The 26,185-nt window shown below is 42.9% G+C and overlaps 1 protein-coding gene across 1 annotated transcript in view; it reads left to right on the top strand.

Moving 5' to 3' along the window:
- Positions 1 to 25,374, top strand: part of LOC113563908 — a 50,480-nt gene extending 25,106 nt beyond the window's left edge. Inside the window, exons 3-4 of the mRNA XM_026977156.1 lie at positions 19,625 to 19,779; positions 25,164 to 25,374. Of these exons, the coding sequence (XP_026832957.1) occupies positions 19,625 to 19,779; positions 25,164 to 25,260 (252 nt within the window). The 3' untranslated portion in view covers positions 25,261 to 25,374. The remainder of the gene's footprint in view (positions 1 to 19,624; positions 19,780 to 25,163) is intronic.
- Positions 25,375 to 26,185: the final 811 nt, after the last annotated feature.

The raw sequence follows: 26,185 nt of genomic DNA, 5'->3' as shown, positions 1-26,185 counted from the left end.
GCTTGGGGAGCAGCTGGCTCCAAAGGTCATTACTTGCATGACGTAGTTCTCCCGAGTTTGCGTGTTTGGATCTATGAATAGAAATCGTTGATAATTTTGGTCATCAACGCTTATTCTCACCTGGTGAAACATTTCTGCAATATTCCTCCAATAGCTATCCGCTTTTCACTGAATCTTCGTAGTATGGGTACCAAGTGTGCCAACTGATCTGGTCCTTTCAGCAGCATCGTGTTAAGACACCGTTAGATTTCGCAGCTGCGTCCCACACTATGAGAAGCTTTCCCGGCTTGTTGACGTTGGCCACCGGAAATATTGGTAGGTACCAATATGGCTTTTCGACTGCTTCTTCTCGTCCAGTTGTCGTCGCATTTCATTAGCCAGATCCGGCTGACGCAACAGCTTCTGATTAAGGCAGTGTACGCGCTTAAGGGCTGTGGGCAAGCTGTCGGGTATATATATCGGTCGCTATACTTATACTTCCATAGCAAGCTTGTCTCGAATCGCCCTTCTATTCGCTTCGTATTCGCCTCTAATTGGCGTAAAGCCAGCAGGTCGTCGTCGGATTGGCTCACACACTTCACTCCATAGCCAGTGTCCTGTTCAGCCCATATACACAGACCATTTTGCGGAGGGCGCGTCCCAGGGTGCAGTTGTTAAGGCCTATTAAAAGCCGGGGCTGGGCCCTGTCATATCCTCCCAGCGATAAATGCTTTAGGTGCTTGAACTTTCTCTTTAAGTGTTCCGCATTTAGGGTTTGTTCCGGAAGTCTAAGAGCTTTAACCGAGTGAACGTCGCATAGATCATACGACTTAGTCATATTGCTACCCAAAATTCGAAGATCAACTTTCACAGATTCTTCTTCGTAGCGGTGCATGCCTGCTGTCCATTGCATGCAGAGCGGTTGTGGTTTACTATTCACTCCTAGAGCCTCCAGCAGTGGTTCGTCAATTAGCGTTAGAGAAGATCCGTCGTCTATAAAGGCATATGTGCAGATTTCCTTCTCGTTTGCATGAAGCGTCACGGGCACCACCCGAAACAATACCGCTACGGCGGCATCTTGGCGGTGAGCATAACAACTTGCTTGCATAAGTTCACAACTCCGATGTAGCAATGGGTTATGCCTCTCCGGACACCCTTCTACGCCGCATGTGCCTGCTACCTCGCACGTCTGGACCATATGATTTGAGAGGCACCTCCAGCAAAGTCTTAGTCTCCTGACTGTCTTCCAACGATCACGGAGTGTCATCTCAGTAAACTCCTGTACAGACCTGCAGCCCGAGCACACTTTGCATACTTTACGAACCGCATGCGCATTCACCACACCTCGCCTCTCAGTTCTTGCTTGAGAACTGGGAATCATAACATTGTTCGTTCCTTGCGCCATCTGAGAAAGCCAGGTGCTAAAGTCTGCTAGGGTACATGCACTCAGAGTCATCTTATGCATTCCCCAAAAGGTCTGTAATATGAAATGTAGCTTTGATACCATTTCTTAAGTAAGAGCCGGGTTGTTTAGATATTGTTCTAGCTTAGACGCCTTCATGGTGGCGCACACATTTTGCACCTCCATTGCAAAGTCGACTAAGCTCTCCAACTTATTTTCCCTGATCTGAGGGAATTGTTTCATTTGATTGTTGATTGTTTCAATGATTATTTCAGGCCTTCCAAAACGCATTTCCAAAGTAGACAATATTTGCATGCAGTCTACATGCAGCATAAGGCTCCTAAGCGCTAACTTCGCTGATCCCTCCAGCGAGTGGCGTAGGCGCATTAGATTCTCTGCATCGGAAAAGCCACACAGCTCGGTTGACTGATCGTATGTGGGCAAGAACATGGGCCAGTCCTCAGGTTTACCCGCAAACTACTAGTGCACCCATATTGGTTTTCCGCGCTGCCAGCTGCTCCGCGGATATTCTTTCTGCTGGTCGGCCTGACCTGGCGGTAGAATTACGCTCCCTACTGGTGCTCAACATCCATGGATACAGCGAAGGCTTCTGCGCGGTGCTTCCTTGTATATCCTGTGGGGTGTTACCAGTCGCTAGGGGCTTCTGTGCCGCTTGTGTACTGCATGCCTCAGGCATCTTTTCTTCCCAACTGAAATCAACCCGCCGTGCTCCAGTCCTCGGCAGAAGCTCCTTCCGTCTCTGTAGCACTTGCTGTCTCAGTTGTAAAATGTTATCTTCTTCTTCCAACAACCTAAACTCAGCCTGCAGGCGCAGTGCTTCCATTGTGGAGGCGTTTGCTCCATCCGCTTTTACCACATCTAGATCACCGCCTGCACGGGCTTGATTATAGCCTTTTGAAGATACATTTTCGTGATCTTTCTTTATCCGATCATCATGTAATCCTGCTTGTGGACATCAGTGTCGCAGTCTCCGCAGATCCAACCTGGATCACATGTTTTCACAGTCGTCGCCATTGCAGCAGATTGTGACTTCTTCGTCCCATACCTTGCACAGGGAGCATTAAAAATCATTCCTTTTCTGGCCGCTGGGTGTCACAGGTGTGTCCATGCCACCGCTCTGAACATATTTTACCATAAATGAAATTAAAGAATGTTGCGGGAGTTCGAAAATTTGCAGCGCTACCCAAAATACTCAAGGTCTTTATTCGTGCGAGAAATCCTAGGCAAGCACTTTAATTTCCTGTGGTTTACAATGCTTAGGTTATGATCTTATCGTGTTACAACTCTTACTTTTAGTCCGCTCACTACTCGTGCCAAATCAGAAAGGAAAGCTAGATTCACCGCTCGCCTACCTTTCCGGAAACTATAGTGGGTTCTCTGATATCGATATGAGGTATCGGTTTACTATCGATTGGGCTGCCCTAGTGTTAAAAACGCTTGGCCGAACTAGTTCTTAGAATATATCGTAACACTATTGTTGGTTGCGAGCTGCTTTGGTACCTCGTACTTGGGTACGCTGATAATTTCCTCTATTTAAGTTGCCTCAATTTATGATACCTCTGAAATTTCCTCTGAATTTCCTCTGAATTTCCTCTGCGTCTGACCGTCCATATAACGCCAAGGATCAGAGCTTGTTTCCAAACAACGACCGAATTATTAGGACGCTGTTGTGAGAAATGCATGAGGAAAACATGCTGTGAAGCCCGCGATCACTTAAATATTTATCATTCCATCATCTGATGCATCGATCCTATAAACGACAAGTCGCTGCACTATACAAAAAATGTGCTGAAGTTATAACATCGGAATCGGCAGGACTTTATGATATTGATACTAATGGTCGAGAACTAGCTACCGATGATATGTGGCAGAGAAAAGTTTTCCGGTTATCGAAGGTCAGAATCAATTTATCTTGGCCTTGTGCATATGAATTGCAAGTTCCTTAATCAGCTCCAAGCTATCGCATTTATTGCAAAGCAAATGAAAACATAAACGCATTATTTCCCAGGAGCCTTATTGAGCGTCTCAGGCCTTTAGAGATAGAAGCACCGCCTTTAACGCATTAATTACTGCCTTGTTTACAGTTTTTTTTTTTCCCCCCAATAGCCAAATATTGGGATCGAACTATGATGAGACGCGTGTGAGTTATAATGGCTATATTAACTGGGTACGAAGATTGGGTTAAGGCCATTGAAATACAACGAAGAGTTCTTCAGCTGACCATCTATTTGGAAAAGGCAAATTTGGTCAGTAAAGGGTAAGCGAGGCAAGTGAGTTAGATGGCTGTACTATTCCTTTAGAGTACGGATAAGAAAAACCCTTCGACGAAGTTCCAGAGTTGGCTTTTTTGTTTATGTTGTGGAATATGGGGTTAAAAGGAATGCAACCTCCAGAAACAACCCTGCCTAAATGAGTCTTTTGAATTAGTGGAGATCCCGGTAGAAGCTTGACTTGACCGAAGCACATCAGTTCGTAGCAGAGATAGGCGAAAATCAATTAATCTTTGTCCAGTAGTCTAGTAGTAAATGTTAAAAAAAAAACTGATTCGATCTGCTGAAAATGTTAGTAAGAAAGCTTATAAAATCAATTACGGGAGAATTTCTTGAGGTAGTCTCTAAAACTAAACAGCCAACCTACAGTGGTGGACACTAATTTAGCACACTATGCATGGTCGATTTTCTTTTCATATTTTCTCAGTTGTTAAAATGATTAGATCAGTAATATTTTATTGTGCGGGTAGGTTACTAAGTAGAGAATAAGTACCATTATTTTCACCTCTCTAGCTTTTGTATTCTTTCTTTGCCATTCGATTTTATCCAGACACCCCCAAAATTGGCTGGACACGAATTTAGCACACTTGACAAAACAGTGTATTTTTATACAGTTACTTATATACTTAAAGAAGTCTATGTGGCAAACTCTCCACCAAAGCTGCGCATCCCTTCTGCGGTATGGCAGACCAAGCATTTTTTATTGTGCTCTTTAGTTCATTTAAATTGCTGGGTGTTACAAGTCCAATCTGCTTCTGAACATCCACCCGAAAATTCTGAATAGGATTGAGAGCGGGGGACTGAGCTGGCCCCTTCATAACGTCAATAATGCTATCCTGAAGGCAACTCTTCACTAGTCGTGAAGTATACTTGGGATCGTTATCGTGAATAAAAAGCCACTGTAACGGTAAATTATCATCCGCATAGAGAATCATAACATCAGAGATTATTTTTGTATAGACTTGTTGTTCCATCCGTTGATCCATCTTGTTTACTTCACCCACACCATGCCAAGAAAATGCTGCCCACAACATTACACTTCCTCCACCATGCTTGACCGTCTTTTATGGTGTATCGTGGATGGTGTTGCATGTTCGGAGGACGCCAAACATACTTTTTTCCATCTGCTCCAAATTGACAAAACTTGGATTCATCGCTCCAAAGCACATTTGTTCAAAAAATAAGAGGCTTGATCATATGCTCCTTGGCGAATTTAATTCTTGTCTTTATATTTTTTTTTGTGCTATATATATTTTTGGTGTGCTATACATCCACGTAGATTTTTTTCATTAAGACGTCTCCTTATCGTCCTGGAAGACACATTTACTCCTTGGGTTAATGAAATTTCATTTCTAATCGCCCTTGAACTTATGAAGGCATCAGCTCTGGACGCTTTTTGAATGAGGCTGTCCTGCCAGGCTGTGGTTTTACGGGGTTGGCGTATTTGTTTTTGCCTTTTTGCTGAACCATTGTTTTCAACATGTTTCAAAGCGTTATAAGCCATTTTTCGAGAGCAGCCAAGATCATTTGAAACATATGAAATTGATTTTCCCGCCAATTTCAGGATTTGGATGACATCTCGCTGTGCTTCAGTACACCAGCGACCTTTAGACATTTTAAGCCGAAGTTTTTTGTATTTAACGATTAATTAATTTAAGATCGAACAAATTCGCTTGCTTCCAACAACTGTAAGTATAACGATCAAAGTGCTCAAGTGAGCTAAATTCGTGTCCAGCCAATTTTGAGGGTGTCTGGATAAAATCGAATGGCAAAGAAAGAATACAAAAGCTAGAGAGGAAAAGAAAATAACGGTACCTAATCTCTACTTAGTAACCTACCCGCACAATAAAATATTACTGATCTAATCATTTTAACAACTGAGAAAATAAGAAAAGAAAATCGATCACGCAAAGTGTGCTAAATTAGTGTCCACCACTGTATATACACAAGAAGTTGAACAACTAAGGAAATTCCTAAAGGAGTAAATAAGACATTTAACATTGTTCTCTTTAACCAAAATGACTCAACGCGGTACAAACCGAAGACGATATAACATTATAGAGGTGGTCGCTGTAATAATAAATATACATATTACAAAAACAGAGGAAATTTCAGAGGTATCATAAATTGAGGCAACTTAAATAGAGGAAATTATCAGCGTACCCAAGTACGAGGTACCAAAGCAGCTCGCAACCAACAATAGTGTTACGATATATTCTAAGAACTAGTTCGGCCAAGCGTTTTTAACACTAGGGCAGCCCAATCGATAGTAAACCGATACCTCATATCGATATCAGAGAACCCACTATAGTTTCCGGAAAGCTAGATTCACCGCTCGCCTACCTTTCCGGAAACTATAGTGGGTTCTCTGATATCGATATGAGGTATCGGTTTACTATCGATTGGGCTGCCCTAGTGTTAAAAACGCTTGGCCGAACTAGTTCTTAGAATATATCGTAACACTATTGTTGGTTGCGAGCTGCTTTGGTACCTCGTACTTGGGTACGCTGATAATTTCCTCTATTTAAGTTGCCTCAATTTATGATACCTCTGAAATTTCCTCTGTTTTTGTAATATGTATATTTATTATTACAGCGACCACCTCTATAATGTTATATCGTCTTCGGTTTGTACCGCGTTGAGTCATTTTGGTTAAAGAGAACAATGTTAAATGTCTTATTTACTCCTTTAGGAATTTCCTTAGTTGTTCAACTTCTTGTGTATATACAGTGGTGGACACTAATTTAGCACACTATGCGTGATCGATTTTCTTTTCTTATTTTCTCAGTTGTTAAAATGATTAGATCAGTAATATTTTATTGTGCGGGTAGGTTACTAAGTAGAGATTAGGTACCGTTATTTTCTTTTCCTCTCTAGCTTTTGTATTCTTTCTTTGCCATTCGATTTTATCCAGACACCCTCAAAATTGGCTGGACACGAATTTAGCTCACTTGAGCACTTTGATCGTTATACTTACAGTTGTTGGAAGCAAGCGAATTTGTTCGATCTTAAATTAATTAATCGTTAAATACAAAAAACTTCGGCTTAAAATGTCTAAAGGTCGCTGGTGTACTGAAGCACAGCGAGATGTCATCCAAATCCTGAAATTGGCGGGAAAATCAATTTCATATGTTTCAAATGATCTTGGCTGCTCTCGAAAAATGGCTTATAACGCTTTGAAACATGTTGAAAACAATGGTTCAGCAAAAAGGCAAAAACAAATACGCCAACCCCGTAAAACCACAGCCTGGCAGGACAGCCTCATTCAAAAAGCGTCCAGAGCTGATGCCTTCATAAGTTCAAGGGCGATTAGAAATGAAATTTCATTAACCCAAGGAGTAAATGTGTCTTCCAGGACGATAAGGAGACGTCTTAATGAAAAAAATCTACGTGGATGTATAGCACACCAAAAATATATATAGCACAAAAAAAAATATAAAGACAAGAATTAAATTCGCCAAGGAGCATATGATCAAGCCTCTTATTTTTTGAACAAATGTGCTTTGGAGCGATGAATCCAAGTTTTGTCAATTTGGAGCAGATGGAAAAAAGTATGTTTGGCGTCCTCCGAACATGCAACACCATCCACGATACACCATAAAAGACGGTCAAGCATGGTGGAGGAAGTGTAATGTTGTGGGCAGCATTTTCTTGGCATGGTGTGGGTGAAGTAAACAAGATGGATCAACGGATGGAACAACAAGTCTATACAAAAATAATCTCTGATGTTATGATTCTCTATGCGGATGATAATTTACCGTTACAGTGGCTTTTTATTCACGATAACGATCCCAAGTATACTTCACGACTAGTGAAGAGTTGCCTTCAGGATAGCATTATTGACGTTATGAAGGGGCCAGCTCAGTCCCCCGCTCTCAATCCTATTCAGAATTTTCGGGTGGATGTTCAGAAGCAGATTGGACTTGTAACACCCAGCAATTTAAATGAACTAAAGAGCACAATAAAAAATGCTTGGTCTGCCATACCGCAGAAGGGATGCGCAGCTTTGGTGGAGAGTTTGCCACATAGACTTCTTTAAGTATATAAGTAACTGTATAAAAATACACTGTTTTGTCAAGTGTGCTAAATTCGTGTCCAGCCAATTTTGGGGGTGTCTGGATAAAATCGAATGGCAAAGAAAGAATACAAAAGCTAGAGAGGTGAAAATAATGGTACTTATTCTCTACTTAGTAACCTACCCGCACAATAAAATATTACTGATCTAATCATTTTAACAACTGAGAAAATATGAAAAGAAAATCGACCATGCATAGTGTGCTAAATTAGTGTCCACCACTGTAGGTTGGCTGTTTAGTTTTAGAGACTACCTCAAGAAATTCTCCCGTAATTGATTTTATAAGCTTTCTTACTAACATTTTCAGCAGATCGAATCAGTTTTTTTTTTAACATTTACTACTAGACTACTGGACAAAGATTAATTGATTTTCGCCTATCTCTGCTACGAACTGATGTGCTTCGGTCAAGTCAAGCTTCTACCGGGATCTCCACTAATTCAAAAGACTCATTTAGGCAGGGTTGTTTCTGGAGGTTGCATTCCTTTTAACCCCATATTCCACAACATAAACAAAAAAGCCAACTCTGGAACTTCGTCGAAGGGTTTTTCTTATCCGTACTCTAAAGGAATAGTACAGCCATCTAACTCACTTGCCTCGCTTACCCTTTACTGACCAAATTTGCCTTTTCCAAATAGATGGTCAGCTGAAGAACTCTTCGTTGTATTTCAATGGCCTTAACCCAATCTTCGTACCCAGTTAATATAGCCATTATAACTCACACGCGTCTCATCATAGTTCGATCCCAATATTTGGCTATTGGGGGGGAAAAAAAAAACTGTAAACAAGGCAGTAATTAATGCGTTAAAGGCGGTGCTTCTATCTCTAAAGGCCTGAGACGCTCAATAAGGCTCCTGGGAAATAATGCGTTTATGTTTTCATTTGCTTTGCAATAAATGCGATAGCTTGGAGCTGATTAAGGAACTTGCAATTCATATGCACAAGGCCAAGATAAATTGATTCTGACCTTCGATAACCGGAAAACTTTTCTCTGCCACATATCATCGGTAGCTAGTTCTCGACCATTAGTATCAATATCATAAAGTCCTGCCGATTCCGATGTTATAACTTCAGCACATTTTTTGTATAGTGCAGCGACTTGTCGTTTATAGGATCGATGCATCAGATGATGGAATGATAAATATTTAAGTGATCGCGGGCTTCACAGCATGTTTTCCTCATGCATTTCTCACAACAGCGTCCTAATAATTCGGTCGTTGTTTGGAAACAAGCTCTGATCCTTGGCGTTATATGGACGGTCAGACGCTTCTATTCTTTTACCGACTCTGATAAGTTCATTTTATGCGAGCATATGATATAAGGAGACGAAAAAGCTCTTTTTATCCACCATCTTGTCGTTACAAAGTAGATTGTACTCGATTGCCAAAGCAATTTGCTGGGTGGTGCGCAGGATCAAGGTAGATACCGGAGTCAATTCAGAAACACATAACGCAGTAGTATAACGCATAGCATAAGCCCATCATAAACGCTACAATACGCTGTATTTAATGAAGCGAGTTGCTGTGGTTGCAGTTGTGGAGCTTTCCACATATTTGATTTTGACATGTAAGAAAACGCTAATTTCCTTTCCTCGTATGAACGTCAATCCAAAAATATGCAGATGCCTTTCCTGTTGGCACGCTTAAGTCGCATAAGTTTAAGGCGCATTAGCTTTTGCCTATACCTGTCAATATTTTAGTTTTTTTTCGCTTGTCCGCTGTGAACACGTATTTGTGAGTTCGGAAGCGGAGCAAGATTGCAACAACTTACTTTGGACAGTGGATCCAGCATGCAATATGTCGTTTAATGAATTGTTGGTAGCCGTTTTGAATGATGCATCCAACATTACCATTAACATGGCTGATAACAGAACATGTTATGGCTGCTTTCAGGCTTAAACACACAATGATGTGGGATGGAATAGTGATCTGCAGGAATTCGTTTTGGATTCACTTCGTGTGACCGAGACGTTTCTTCAGTCTAGTGCAAGAAACATATTTGTTGCTGTTTCCTGTGAGGTCACCAGGGCCGAAGCCTGATCAGAAAATAGGAGTTTGGCGATTTCCTCTCACAATAAAACCCTATTGGGAAGCGATGTTTTTTTTCAGTGTCTAGATTTTCAAGAGTCCAAAATATTTCCAATGAAACAAATGCGAATTCATTCTCCAAAGCCTTCCGGTGACAATACATTCCAGTTTTTTGTCTTGAAGCAATGCGGCTGCTGCGCTTAACTGAGTCTTGATTGGTAGCAGCAATGAAGAAATTCTCTGCGCCAATAAGCATGTCAATCCTTCCTGGCTTATCAATATATGGATCAATCAGAGCAATATTGCTCGGGACTTGAAGGTTTAAGATATTCAACCGGCTGATCAGCTATGATAAAGGCTTTCACTTGCTGAGCAAAGTCATTATTAATTTTATAAGCACATTTATTATTGCTCTACAGTTTTTTCGACGGCCGCCAGAATCTTTTCTCGGAATACAGGAGAGCTCTAAAGATAGGAACTTGACCATTGTTGATCTTTACTGAAACTTTGACTGGGGCAAGTGGGTTTTAACTTTTGTTGCTTGCTGTTTTTGGACAGCCAATGAATTAATTTGCAAAATAGACAAATTCGGTCTTTTCCAGCGCTTACTGATGATATGCACGTTGGTTCTATCTGCTCTTTTCTTAAATGTTGTTATGGCAAGCTGATAACAGAAGATGATAATTGTGTCGAAAGGGCTCTGCATGCCAAATTAACTTTTGATCAACGCACCTCTCCAGGGGTTTTAAGATAGCACAGTTTCGGTACCGTGAACATTTTTGTGGGTTCCGTGCATTTGAATACATCAGAAAATTTACTGGATCATCAATAAATTCCTTGTGTTTGAATTTCCTGTGTTTAAGCACACAGTTATTTTATCAAATAACTTTTAACGTGGTTTCCCGTCTCCGTAATTGAATCGACTGCTTGCTCTCCCATTACATAAACTTTTGATTCTTTTTTGAAAGTAAGTGTCATTGTTAATTTCCAATTTTTTACGGGTAACTCTTCACTGTCGGGGTTACAAAAAAGTTAGTTTGATGGCTGTCATACAGTACATAAGCCGTCGTCGCAAATAAACTGTGTAATTTGCCAATAAGGATCCAAAGTCTCAGCATCTGGTGAATGCAATGAAATAAGACTGTCTTTATAGAAAACTTAGCGATATTTATACATAGATAATGGTATGACAAGTATGTCAATATGTCAATAGAATTGTGTGTAAAGAGAAATGTTGGATAGAGTACATATTTGCTAAATATAATTGCAGCAATATGGAATTGGCCGTACACCAATTAGACTTCGTCAAGTCAGCAGAATATGGTTATTCTAGTAAGGGGTGCGATTATATGTGCGATTGACCACATTACTTGATATTTGATACTATGTTTAACTGAGGTCTACATATTGCTGCGGCTGAACAACATACATAAGAACATAATTATTTATAAATCTAATAATTTCTAATTTCAAATTCATTTGGACAGAGTTGCCAACTCTTCAAAATATCAAAATTAGTTGAATAGTATCTGGAGGGATGTCGACCATTCCAAAAAATAAATCGGTTTTAGCAGCCATTATCAAGGACCCTGCTGATCATTCTGATGATCAATCATCGACCCAACAAGCGCTTTGCCTTTTCAACAATAGGCTATTTCTATGATCCACTTGGTCTTATAACCCCAATTGTCACGAAATCGAAGATCTTTCTGCAATCTTTCTGAGAGTTTAACGTATTCGTATCAAACAGAATCGCTAAAATTCCGCAGATTAAGTGGTTTGGCTTGTCTTTGGCTTGGCATCACGTTCCGACGAACTTAAACCCAGCATACGTCGGGTCGCGAGGATGCTGGAGCATTCCCTTTGGACTAACGGGCCTCCATTCCTTCTGCAAAGCTCCTCGAATTGTCCGCCCCTGTTAAATGCAGTAACGAATGGTTCTGCGGCTCCAATTGGAAGTTACGTTAAGTAAATATAGTATTTCGACTTCCCGTAAATTAAAACTGTGGGAATGTGTATATGGCCCAAAGCTTCCAGATGAGGATGAATTTCCAAAATTTATACTTTCAAAATCTTGCACAAACACAACTAAAAAGAAGAACGCTATAGTCGAGTTCGTCGACTACCAGATACCCGTTATATAATAGGTTGGAAAATATCTCCCTTACGCTTTTTTGCACTTTATTCAATGCTTTATAAAAAGTGTTACAGTGATCGGATTTAGTTCAAATATGCGCCGTTTTGTTCGATAATCTGTTTCCATCTAGACGGCAACTTCATAATACCTCCCTCGTAGAAGCCCCCCTCCTTATTTGCGAAGAACTCGGACAGCCACTTTTCACAATCCTCTTTTGAGTTCAACTTTACACCACCAAGGGCATTCGCCATGGACAGGAACAGGTGGTAATCACTTGGCGCTATGTCCGGGCTATATGGTGGATGCGATAAAACCTCCCATCCGAGCTCCCGTAGCTTCTGACGAGTCATCAACGAAGTGTGTGGTCTGGCGTTGTCCTGGTGGAACACTACACCCTTCCTGTTGGCCAATTCTGGACGCTTCTGGTCGATCGCCTGCTTCAAGCGGTCCATTTGTTCGCAGTAGATGGTCGAATTAAGCGTCTGGCCATATGGGAGCAGCTCAGTGGATGATTCCCTTCCAATCCCACCAACCACACAGCAAAACCTTCCTGGCCGTCAATCCCGGCTTGGCCACTGTTTGGGACGATTTACCGGCCTTCGACCACGACCGTTTTCGCTTGATATTGTCGTATGTGATCCATTTAGATATTTGTCAAACTAATATTAACATTTTCTGGAATATCGTTAGAAATTGGGGAAAAGGCATATTAAAATGATAAAAAGAAATTACAAATTGTTCAAGTTTGGGCGTGACATCTATGCGTGGTTTGTGGTTGGTAGAGTGGAAGTGGCAAAAAGTTTTTTGTGAAACCGATAGTAATTTACAAGAGATATGCAAAAATGAAAAAATATCAAAACAATTCTCAAAAGTGTGGGGGTGGATGTTTTGGACGGTTTGTGGGCGTTAGAGGCGTTTGTAGGCATGGCAACATTTGGAAACGTGTAGTCTCTGGAAGACTCTGGAAGCTGCATGCTCAATCTCAATATTTTAGCTTTTTTAGTTCCTGAGATCAAGGCGTTAATACGAACAGACGGGCAGACAGTCGGACATGGCCAGATTGACTTAGCTATTGATCCTGGTCAAGAATTTATATACTTTATATGGTCAACGAATCTAGTATTCCAGTTACTCGTAGAGTAATAAAATAATTATCAGTTAGATAATAACCAATTCGCTCCAAGATCCAAAAATAAAATTTTGTAGCACAGGGACAGAGCAAGTTCGATAATATAAAGTTATAGAATCTGCAATGGCGTTAACTTAGGGAATGACTATACCTCGAAAGGTGTTCACAAAGTGGCGTTCACGCAGTACGCAGTCAAAAACCGCAAGCAATCATGATTAATTAAAATTAATTTGTTTTCGAGCATAAACAAGCCCAACATAGTAGACACTATTAGTGCTATCGGCGTGAAAGTAAACAAATTTCTCTCAATAAAGTCAATGGGAATATCTCAATATCCATGCTAAGATCGTGGATCAAAAGCATAGTAGTCCTTCGCTCATAATAGTCTAATTTACCTAGTGGTTCAACATATCTTCGCAGATCGTGTGCTTATCTCGCTCGCGAAGTCTGCTAGCGCTTCTAAGCTAAGGGTTGCTTTTACCCTTCGCGCTGCATAAGCGGTGGTTACAATTAACCTTGCAGACTTCTGATCATGTTAAGTGAACATCAATTGCATTATACGGCATTCATTTACTTAATCGCAACTTAGCAATGGGTATTATAAATTTTCGGAAATGGGGAAAGTAGCTGGTTTAGACCTACGAGAAATACGTACCCAACTTCGCGCCATCCGTGCAGATGTATCCGCTTGCCTGGTCGTTGGACACCTTTCTAAGGCACTACAGATGCGTAGTGCCGACCGTCTGTGTGTAGCGGTCAGACCCTGAGCGTACTTGGAGTGCTTTTGCCCGCAGCGGGGCGGGGTACAGCATAGTCGCCCTGGTAACGCTCATCAGCAGTCGTCTGCTCACCTGTTTAGGGCCTCTAGTATTTAACATTAAGACGGATAGCGACTGGTTGACTCTTGCTGCTTTTGTGCTAGCGTAGGCTAGGCGATCCTGGAACGAAAGCCTTGTGTCTATCATGGCTCCCAGGTACTTGGACCGACTCCACTACCTTCCTAGAGCTTATCAGAACAGCGTCCGTCTTTTTCGGTGCCAGATTAAGTCCCATTGAGCTGAACCACTGCTCGATGGTCCTGACTTTGTGATTACACGTTCCCTCTGCCTGGCCGAGTTGCTTATCTACAACCAGCAGTGCCACGTCGGCGGCGAAGCCTACAATCTCGCTCCTACCCACCACCGGGAGGCGAGGTATTCCATAGTACATGGCGTTCCATAGAAGCGGGCCAAGAACGGATCCTTGTGGAACTCCATCGGGGATCTGGTGCCTGAAAACTATTTCAGTGGACTTGCAGAGTAAGATCTGTTCTGAGAAGTAGCTGCGCACTATTCGAACTAGGTAGCCTGGTACCCCGAAGGCTGGTACCCCGGATTCTTGTGGAACTCCATCGGGGATCTGTTGCCTGAAAACTATTTCAGTCGACTCGCAGAGGAGGACCCGTTCCGAGAAGTAGCTGCGCACTATTCGAACTAGGTAGGCTGGTACCCCGAAGCCGATTAGTTCGTCTAGGATCCGGTCCCATCGCGCTGTGTTGAAGTAGGGGTTTGGTACCCCCTTTCCATCTGGTGCCTTCGATTGCCTGAGCCGCTACTTCGACCACTCTGTTGACAGCGTCGACCGTGGACTGCGCTTTCCTAAATGCGCACTGGGACCGTGAGGGATCTCCCGCGTCTGAGAAGGCGTCTCTAGCCGAACGCACGCCAGTTTCTCCAAGAGCTTGACGCATATCGGCAGTAACGATGAAGGCACTTCGGGTGTCTTCCCTGGTTTTGGGAGGAGCAGCAGTTTTTGGATCTTCCAACAATTCGGGAAGTGAAGGAAGAGAGCTAGCCGAAACGCCTTGTTGGGTGTGCCGTCGGGCCCGGGGGCCTTTCCGTCCTCCCTGCTGACCGTGGCGTCTGCTTCGTCGTGGCCATCTGCGGCAGTGTCGGCGGGGCGTACTACACTGTACAACTATACTGCGGAGCTTCCTTGGGTTGTATGACTTCTTGACCACCACCTTGTAGGCAGTTCCCCATGGGTCACAGCATCAGCTGCATTGCATAGGTCGACGAAAAATTTGTCCGCTTGCTCTCCCGTATGGCTAGCTTGAGTGTTTTCGTGCGGACTCTGTACTCAGCTTGGCGTTCGGCAAATGACTCCATACCTCCGAAGCGTCGACGGCGTCGTCTGGCGAGGAGGCAGTCACTCCGAGCCGTCTCTATCTCCTGGATCCACCAGTAGACCGGAGCCCTGTGACGTCTATGGGTCCTGCTTGTTTGCATGCAGGCGTCACACGCAGTCTTCAGCTGTCTCATCAGCACGTCTGCCGTCAGCTCTGCGACTTCTCCACTCACCAAAGAAAGAAACTTTCTTCTTTGTACTTCTTCCTGCGTTGAGTTGCTGGCGGTGTTTGGGGTGGGTTTTGGGGTCCAGCGTCGCGAATGCATCTAGCTCTCAAGTTGGTGAGTGAACTGACCATGTGTTGAAGTCGCCAGCAATAAAGACCTCTAGCATGCATCCGACGCCAGACTGTCTACCGCCTGGAGCTCGTTTATGGTCAGGCTGGTAGCTAGGTATACGCTGTACACCCACCATCTGCTCACCTTTGCTCTAACAAACCCGTTGTCTCCTAGCACATGAGTTATATAATATATGTTGAGCTACGCTGCTGCACCTCCAAATTGCAGCTTTCCTGGGCTAGCCTCTTTCCGGTAGGGCTCACAAAGCTCACATGATCTGCCCTGTGTTCTCGCACCGCCTGCCCTAGCAGGCCCTGGGCTGCCGTGCAATGATTCAGATTTAACTGAATCATGCGCATCATAGTGATTCCTTTGGTGCTCCTCTGCCCTCTAATGGGCACTTCTGGGTGCCCGCTTGGTGGTTGATCGCTTGGCTCCCTCTGCTTGCGCACTCCTCAGTTCGTCCTCTGTAGTCAGCTCGTCGAGGTCACGAATCAAGAGCCCTTTGGATTGCGTTACCGTGCGTAGGCTGGCTCGGTCTCTGAGCTCTGCTCCCATGTACAGCTTAAACTTCTCCGTTTTGGAGCATAGCTCGAGCCAGTTCGCCTTTGGCCGTCATGTGTGACCAATGTGTGACCGGCCTCGTGTGACCAACGATAGGACTTCGCTGTACGGTAGCCCTGCTTTCAGGGTTCAGGCTTTATTACCTGACGGCATTTCTTTTGGAAGAAGACAACATTAGATACCATGTTTATTCGTTTCATACTGTACCAAGATACACAATCAAAACTTGCAAGCGAACTGTTAAATGTACCCCAAGATCGCACTTAACACGCTTAGAACTTTGGATTTTGTTTGAGAGAACGAGAGAGCGGGTGGACACTGCAGTTAATGTGCATACAAAAACAACACTAAGCAGCACTACGGACAACGCACAAAAGAGAGAGTAAACAGAACACGAAGACAGAAAAAGAGGTTTTAATAATATGTTTGATATAGTGCACAAATCGAGGGAGATTCACTCGCGAAGCGAACGGAGTTTTAATAGAATTATTAAAGAACTTATAAAAAACCACCGCTGGTTTTGGCAAAGCAAAAGTCAAGTCAGAAGACATATTATTACTAGTATTATTAAAAATACAAAATATCAGACAAATTAGAATAATTAGAAATTAAAACAAGGCGGATTGCTATAGTCGAGTTCCCCGACTATCAGATACTCGTTACTCAGCTAGTGGATGATTGCGAAAGAGAAATTTCAACGTTTTCTGGAATATCGGTAGAAATTTGGAAAAAGAAATTACCAAATTAATACGAACAGACGGGCGGAAAGAAGGAAATGGCCAGTTCGACTCGGCTATTGATTCTGATCAAGAATATTGTTCGGAGCGAGAAGAGCAGCCCTCTTCTCTTTTCGCCCTTCTTTCTTCTATCTTATGTCGTGTTATCTATTCAGCTATACTAATTTTGTAAGCGTATTCCTATAGGTTTATATTTTGAAGCATAGGCAATCTTCATCTCCGAAAAAACCAGAGCACAAATAAACAGTTAATAATTCGTTCGTATTAATTAATTAATATCCTAAGGTTGGCATATTGGTTGACTTCCCCACAAACATTTGGTGACACCGAAATAATCGCAACTTCCATCGGAGTCTGCAACTCGGTCCTGTTTAATATCGTTTAAGCAAAACGCATTTTTTCGCTGACGTTTGCGGGCATTCGATCATATAGAGAAATGTTGATTTTTTAATGAGTCGAACTAATGTCAGTTGACTAAGGGCAACGCTAAGAATAAAAAAAAACTTTGAAAAGAAATTTTCACGTCTTTATTTCTTTGATCTCGACTTAAGACTAAATTCTTGTGATAAAAATCTTACTAGTGCTGCCCTTTTGTTTACATTATTTCGGGAGCAAGATCGCCCGCTTGGCATATTGATTCTATACATTAATTGAAGATCTAGAGTGCCGCGGCATCGCTTGCTCCGGATTTGGATTGTTTACATTGTGTGCACACTCTGTATATTCTTATTTCTTCGAACAGTACTAAATATGTGAATATGTCACCATATGTAAGCACATATAACTGTTAGTACATTTCGCGCTGTGAAAAACCAAAAGTGTGTTATTTACAAAAGTAAATCACATTTAATCTTTATTAATAGCGCATATTACATATATATATATGTACGTATTAGCCACCGCCATCGTCTACCAGTTATATTGGATGTTGCTAGGCAGGCAATTTGCCGGCTAGAACAACAATGAAGCGTGCTTATACTTGCGATCGAAGACCAATGGAGAATCGAAGGTCAATCTGGTCTGCGCCGAGTCAAGAGTAGCTGCCTAAAGGCCTTAAAATTTCAAGCTTAGAACTTTCCGCAGCGCTTTTATTGGCTGAGCTAATCCTAATCAGGGAATCAATAAATTTCAATTGTTCCTTTTATTGCTGGTCAGACTTTTCTATTGTGTTGGCGTGGATTCGGCAACCTCCAAGAGAATTTAACGTATTCGTATCAAACAGAATCGCTTAAGTTCTGGAGATGATAAAAGACATAAGCTCGGCAGACGTCGTGTCGCGAGGAGTACCCCGAGAGAATTGCTGGAGCATTCCCTTTGGATTAACGGAGCTTCATTGCTTCTGCAATGCGTCCGATGTTTTAAAATGAAGTCTGAGACTTGGGGAGCCCGTAATGGGAAGCCTGCCAGCAAATCAAGTGTATTGTGGGCCAACTTATCATAAGGCAGAGAACAGAAATAAGGCACCCAATAAGAGCTATATCGCCGTCTTTGTTTGCTTTTCCACGAAGGCAGCTCATTTGGCAGATGTCCAGGATCTGATGATGGATTCTTTCATCGCAGCACTGAGAAGATTCATCAGCCTTCGAGGCAGTCCGCGTACTATTTGGAGTGACAATGCTACAAATTTTGTTTTGTTCTTGAGCTGCGGTTCGCATCGAAATCTCTCTCTGCTTAGCTGATGGGATTGGAAGTTTACATAGTTTTGCTGAAGGAGGACAACATTCCACCGTTGAGATGTCAGCTTGAGAGCATCCAGGAAATCAGACCCTGCGGGGACGGCGTCATCATAGTAGCTATGCTCTGTACAGCTACGGGTCTAATCAAGAAAGCCAAACTAGCCGTTCTGCCCACCGATTCCGATGTAGTTGGAACCGTACCTCTTCCAACGGGGGGACTATGTTAGGAGCAGATCTCCAGCGCCCAGTCATGCGCGCATATGTGTACCACTGAACCTGCAGCGCTCTTCTCTTTTCGCCCTCTTTCTATTCAACTAAACTAATTTTGTAAGCGTATGATTAAAGGATTATATTTTGAGGTCAAGCTTTTGCTTAGGTAGTCTGCATCTCCGAAAAAATCAGAGCACAAATAAATAGAGCATATATTAATAAAACCCATTCGTGTGTTCTTATTAATTATATTCCTATGGGTAGCATATTCTTTGTCTTTCCCATAAACAGTATATGATTAACCATCAACCCGATAGAATTCTATCCTGGTTGAAGGTAATAACAGACGAACGCGCTTTAGTTAAATGTATTATTCAAAATTCTTTTTTTTTTTTGTATCCAAATATTTGTGGAATTCTGTACTCACATTACATACGCAGCCTTGTTTATATGTTAGAAACCACATCCGTGGCCAGATTTTGGTCAGATGTTTTGCAATGAAATCAACTCTATATTAATAGCTTCCATCAATGTTAGTTTACGAAGTGCATTACATGTGTTCAACATTATTTGCAATTTCTTTTTATACATTACAATATATTGCTTCAAAATGTCGAAATGTACTATTTTTGGCGTGTAAGAATGCAAGAAAAAAGAATATTTTTCTAACTTTGTGGTCTAATATATCCAAATTTTTTCGTCGATGTAAAAGAGAAGCGTATTCGTTACTAGTATCTTCATAATCTTAATTTGAAGTCGTAAATTTAGCTTTTATATGTTTTGAGATTTAGCACTTAGTATGGACAGAGGATTCATATCGTTGATTTTGATCAAGAATACAAATTTTGTATACGTTCAATCGCGTTCTTGTATACCTGATACAAGCGTCAGCATATATGGCGTTACAAACATCATAATTATAAAATTACATCCATTTTATCATAAATATTTTCAGATTATCGACTTATCAAAATTTATGCTGATCTCAGTAGAAAATTTTGCTGCAATTGGACAAACTGAAATTATTTTCAATGGACGCCAATTACCTTGCACTCTCTTTACTGCAACGAAACTATCGTTTAAGCAGAAGGCTTGGATATCATTAATTATGTAAGTGAAAAAACCACATGAAAATAGACGAAAAAAAACTTTAAACTCAATTTGTTATCCACCAACTATCAAATGGCTTAGAACTTCGTGCGCGTTAAAGGGCTGCGCTGGTCGCTGGTGTGTCCATGGGCAATCACCGCCTACGGTACAGCGGGGTGTTCGAAGAATATTATTCCTCTGTGGTGCTATTGCGGTACTCCCGAGAGTCCTGGTGGGGCTCTGGCTGGTGGTGGCTGGGATGGCTCGGGTAAGGCCCAATCCCCCGTGGTCTCCGTGGTTGAGGGCACAATTGTAGGGCGTTTGTGAGGTCCGCTGGGAATCCACCAAAACGGAAAACCACTGGCTCCTCCTCTTTACACAGGTGCGAAGTATGTCCTCCAACGTCAGCCCTTCGCCTCAGGATGCGCTGAACGGGGATGATCTGTCGGCGTCTGCGATGAGGACTAAGGGCGGCGGCGGCGTGAGCGTTACTCGCGGCGGCTCCTCTGGTGGATTCCGCCTTGTGCCGGGTGTGTGTAAGCGTGACCCGATGGGGACGAGCGGTGAAGATTGTGTCCTGGGGCCGTTGTCTCTGGGCATGGTCTGTTTACTCTTGCGTTCTTCGAAGTTATTGAGCAGTTGAACATCTGCTGATCGAATATTCGTGTTATCGATAGCCAGCGATCGCGGTCATGGAATTCTTGTTTCCGCTGGTCTGAAAACCTTGTGCGGCGATTTCGAATGTCGTAGGCTGTGAAAAAATCAAAAATTTACGATTAGTGGTGAGACTTGAGGCTGTCGGCGAGGGGCGTCTGTAGTCCCAGTTTGCTCCTAGCCCGGCTGCCCGGATCAGCATTGTGAGACACGCCGGCAAGGATGTTGAAGCGAAATAGCTCTCGCTCGAGGAACGGTTCAATCCAAGGCTCTGAATAACTCTCGGGTTGGCGCCGCGTCGCGGCTCTTCCTCCGAGTCGTACTTGGCGTCAGCAGTCCCGCAAGAGGGGCTGGTTGTGGCTGTCTGCGATTCCAGGTCCTGGAATCGGATTCTTTTTGCTGCTTGGCGAAAAGCTTTTTGCCGAACGGCCTGCGTTTCTCGAGATACGCCTGTGAGGCGGCTTCTGTGTGGTTTCTAATCCTAGTGTAAGGCTGGATTACGCAACGGAAGTAGCGCTGCTCCGTAACACAGGAAATCCATGCCGAGCAGGTCTTCCAGCACATCCGCCATTATGAGGACGGAGATGGTGACCCGATGGTTCGAACGTCTTGTCTTCCACAATCCCAAGCCGGAGCCAGCGGCTGTGAAAAACTATGCTTTCTGGTGGCGTTGACGCCGCTTGCGGCGCCGTCGCTGACCTTGCACTCTGCTTTCTTCTCTCCTTTTCGTGTCGGGTCTCGTTTTTTTTTTTTTTTCTCTCTGAGAAGCTCTGCTTGAGCTACGTGCTCTTGGGCTTCGTGTCCCGAACTTGCCTATGTTCAGCGTCATGTGCGCCGACAATCCCGCATGGTCTGTGTTGCCATGCGAGAGTATTTGCCTGCGTCCGTGTGTATGTTCCCTGGGTGTTTCGTGTCGTGTGCGCAGACGATTCCGTGTTGTTTCCGCTGTTGCTATGCGAAAATTTTCCGTCCGTGTGTGTGCGCCCCGTACAAAATGTGGCTTCTGCAGTCGCGTGCCTTCTAATGATCGTCGTCCCAAACCTACAATTTTCTGTCTGTGTTTTTCATACTTGTGTGGCTTTAATCCACGATGGGTGTTAAATGTCCTGATTATCCTGTTTTGTCATTGTTCGGCCGCCATCTGTAAGGATGCTAATCTTATCCGGTGAACTTATCCTACTGAATAATCTAATATAACCCATATGGTGTTTGGTGCGATTCCTGTTCCGCCACTTTATAGTCTTGATGACTGATGCTGTAGAATTTATCAATCTTCGCATGTGAGCCACTGGAACTGATAAAATGTACCTATATTATTACTACCCTTACAGTCAGAAGACGTTGAGAAACTTGCTTACAAGTACAAAAGAAAATTTACCAATAAACGCCACTGATCAACAATGAGACGATTCTCTCTTTTCTTCGGAACATCGATGTCCAACCTGTCGCTCACCGCCATTTGAGCAGGGGAAGCGGATCCAATGTCACGACGATAACAAAAAGATCCAGGCCGTAGTGGACTCGGAAGCAGTCCGAGCCGATTATTATTATATCCGACTTGCGCAGCTTTGGCAACATTGTGACCTGCACAGATTAACAGAGTGACGTAATCGCCGTTGGGAGATTACATTGGCTGAGATTACTCCCAGGAAGATGCCTGAATTGTCAGCAACATCACAGCAGCTAATCAGTAGCAAGTCCAAGGGGAGGATGTACAAGTGCTGAGATGAACTGCGGAAAGACAAATCTGTGCGAAGTCACGGCAGGTTGAGAGTTTGGAGAAAGAAATTTAGGAAAAAGAGAAGGTGGAGGGAAGAATATAACAGAGACCGGAGAGCGAGACGACAGGAGAACAAGGAAAGCAGGACTTTGGATCGGACAACCCGTAAAACCGTTTACCTGAAGACGCCGAGGAGGCACTAAGCTCTAGATAATCACTAATTTAAATAACACCCTGGCGTAGGCCCGGCGAGTCTGATAGTGGTCGAAGAGGCGAGCCCAATCTCATCAAGAACCCGTGTAGCAGAATTTTGGTAAAGACTATGTCAACTGTTTTAGGGACTTTGTGGTGTAAGATCACCAGATCAATGGTGATTCCCAAAATACCGTGCCTTTAAAGGGACCCGGTGAACTCCCACCATTGCCGAAAATTCTTTTTTAATTTCGACAAGGTATATGGTGATACAAAATCCGGATCACCAATCTACGTAAGGCGAGTTTTCGGTCCAAAACCTTTTGCCAATATGGCAAAAATCATAGCGCCAAAGAGAAACTGACACCTTAACAGCGACTCCTTTTTGAGGGGGACTAGAATACTTCGTTCTGGTTATTGTTACCATCTTAAGACGACAAGAAAATATATGGATAAAAATATGGTATGGCAACGTAGAAACAATTTCCCTGGACTGATACAGCCGAATATCTATATATTATCAGATCTCTCAGTCGGCAACAGTTTTAAAATGTATTTATTGTCGACATGACAACTTTGCGACACAATTATGTCCTACGGCACCTCAGCTATGCAGAGAAGCTACGGCAGCATAGCCAAGTAACGGACTGCTACCACTAATATTCTTTGCACTAATTTTTCCGCTGAAACCGAATTTCGAGTCGCTGTTCTGTAGGTTTGTTGTTGTTGCTGTTGCCATGGTAGAATTGTGTGAACGTTACCGTTGACTTAATAAGCTTTTTTATTCGCTATTTTCCGAGAAGTGGAAGACGAGTTAGTGTGTAGGGAGTTCGAATTATAACGGTTTATTTGTTTGTTCGAACGAAATTCTGCATCGATGCGCAGCATATGCATAAGTTACGAAAGCGATTGATGTTAGCTGCTTAATTGCAGAGCGAACAGAAGATCGCTAAGCCAAAGGTGCAAGCGAGAGAGTACGAGATAAAGAGAGCGCGAGAGAGGAACTTAGGTAAGGAAATATAATCCCACAGCTGACATGAGCAGTTCGTAGAAGAGACTGTGTCCGCGAGCCTAAGACTTTGGGGTATCTTCCAGCTGCAAATATCAATGTTTAAGCAGGGCTGATTTTATTTGTATTGGAGCCAATAACAGCAATGATGTCGGTCGAGTAGTTAGCCTTTCGAGATCGCATTGAAATATTTACTGAAAAAACCATCTGTCTGAATAATGTTCTAAGGTGTAATTGAGATCCAGAGTCGAGAACAGCACGACAAGAAACAAAGGTTCCTGAACGGTTTTTCACTAGTACGGTGGCAGTGGGTAGAACCATAACATCCTTGCCAAGATCTTGTGCAAAAAGAGCAGAATACGTTCCATGCCGACGGTTCGACAGCATGATGTGAGTCAGACGCAAGCTGTGATCTTTCTGGTGTCGAAGGCGAGGGCAAGATTCCCAGGAGAAGCAAGGGGACTGGAGAAGTTGCACTGTCTCAGTTGATGACCAGTCTTGCGGCAATTTATGCAAGGAGCGAGCCATCGCTTATGGAGTAGCAATTCAAGACGCTGGAGACTACGGATTCCATTGGAATCTATGCGGAAATAATAGAACATCAAATATGCTATGCAGTAAGGCTTATGTGAAATGCTTCGTTTGTGTTTCCATTTCTTTGCAACCAAGGCGATACAATTGGATCTGATCAAGGATCACTTTATATGCATAAAAAGGAGGCCACGAAAATGTGTTCCAACAATGCAACTTACTTTGTTGGGGCAAAGAACTAGTGGCTTGAACTGAGACTTCTGAACTCAGGGCAGACACGGAATCAGTGCAGGGTTTTTTCCGAATGTGACGAACTTAAATCGCTAAACTATAATCGCTTGGATGACTGGCAGCGGATCGCTATCTGCAGCAGATTTTTTGGTCCCGATAAATTGAAGATTATTTAACCATAGTGCAGCAGCGATCTAAGTGGCGTATTCCCAAGTCTGGTCTAGTTGTGGAGGAATTGGTCCTTGTTAAGAAAGAAAACTTGTATTAAGAACACCAACGGGATTGCTGTTAAAAGCCACGGGCGGAGTATGTTGGGTCTCGCAGTCGTCAGCAGTTCTTAAATTCATTTATGGTAAACATGCCAACTTTAGAGACACAATTATGCTCTGCGGCACCTCAGCTGTGCAATAGTATCGTTCCTTTTCTACATATATGTATGTACATAGAAGCTGAGCGATCAGCAAAGCTCTTTTCTCCCGCGCTCTCTCTCTCTCTCTCTTTTGCTCTTACGCGTTTTGGCTTAGCGTTCTGCTGCTCGCCTTCTTGTCATTCGCTTTCGTAACCTATGCATATGAGCATCAATTTTAGCTAATAAAAAGAATATTAGCTCGACACACCTCCGCACAAAAGCCGTTTTGGAAGGCGAAGGGGTACAGATAAAATTCCTCTTGTTTATATGTAAATAAAGTAATAATAAAAATCAATTCCAATCAAACAACAAATACTTTATTTCGACCTAATTAAAATGTTCATTGATTTATTTTGTAAACAATTTTTTGCAGCTCTAGCATACTCGATTTGATTAATAATTCAATCAAGTGCATGCTAACAGTTATTGCTGCAAAAGCAATTGCATTCTACTCAGAGATTATATTGGTCTTTGGCGCCATCATTACTTCTATCTCACCTCGTTAAGAGGTTACTTTGTTACATCCAATATATAATATATATTCAAAAATACAAAACAAACAAAAACAATTTATGAATAATATTTCAAAATTATTAACCAAAATATTATTTATATTTTTTATATATATGCCTTGTTATTAACAGTTTACATTTTTTCAGACTTGGATCAATTGGGACTACAACTGCAATTGCTGGAAACTACGTCTTACTTTTAAAAAATATATCAAATATATTAAAATCCTGCTCTGCACATTAAAACCAGATTTAATAATTGATTTAAGTGATATAAAGCAAATCAAATATAATTTGTTTTTTATGTAAGTTGGGGCTTGGGAAGAGACTGTGAGGAGTCTTAAAACTCCCAACGAATCGAGGAACAGGAGATCGGTCTAGCAACAGCGAAGAAGGCTGGAGTGCGGGAGGAGCCATCGGCAGCCAGGTAAAACGGAGAGACCGTGTGGTCCGCGGTGGGAATTGGACTCGAGTCGACAATGGGCACAGAGGTCAACCTGTAATGGTGTGGACTTTGGACAAGCACAAAAAGGACGCATCGTGAACTAACGAAACATTTGTGGATCTTGGACAGGAGCGACCCGTGCGCAAAAGGAAAATACCGGGATAGCCGCGGCCAGTCAGCTAAATACGCGTAGGTCATACGTGCAAGAGGATAGTCGGGCAGAGCACGGTCACGAGTCGCGCAGACCGTACGCGGCTAGACAGTTTCCGAAAGCGTGCTCTACGAATCAGTGAGAAGACCAGAAAAGAAGAAACCAGTCGGTGTAAAAGGATAATCATTACGAGTGACTGAAACGGCCAGGACCTGGTGTGGAGTCAATGGTTAACGGTCCTAAGTGACGAGCGCTTCCGGGTGTTTAGCAAAGGTGGTTTTGGCTTTGATTAGACCTAATGGACGTCACACCTTCTCACATCCTGCCACCAGAATATCCTAGGTCCCATTTTAACAGACGGATTCCGTTGTCGAGGACGACGAAGGATTGACGACGCGCAGTAGACGGCGAGGACCGTAGGAGTCCATATCGAGTGGTCTGGTAATAAAGCTTAACTTAACCCTAAAACCCTGCCTTCTTCTTCTTGGTCGGGCAATCACACAGATCAAAAATTTGGTGGGATGAACAATCAAACACTCTGAGCTAGCCGTTGCAACTCGTAGGAAGTAGAAC

The sequence above is a fragment of the Drosophila erecta genome, unplaced genomic scaffold (genome assembly GCF_003286155.1).
Source record: "Drosophila erecta strain 14021-0224.00,06,07 unplaced genomic scaffold, DereRS2 tig00000021-arrow-pilon, whole genome shotgun sequence".
Lineage (NCBI taxonomy): Eukaryota > Metazoa > Arthropoda > Insecta > Diptera > Drosophilidae > Drosophila > Drosophila erecta.
This window is presented reverse-complemented; position numbering and strand designations above follow the sequence as displayed.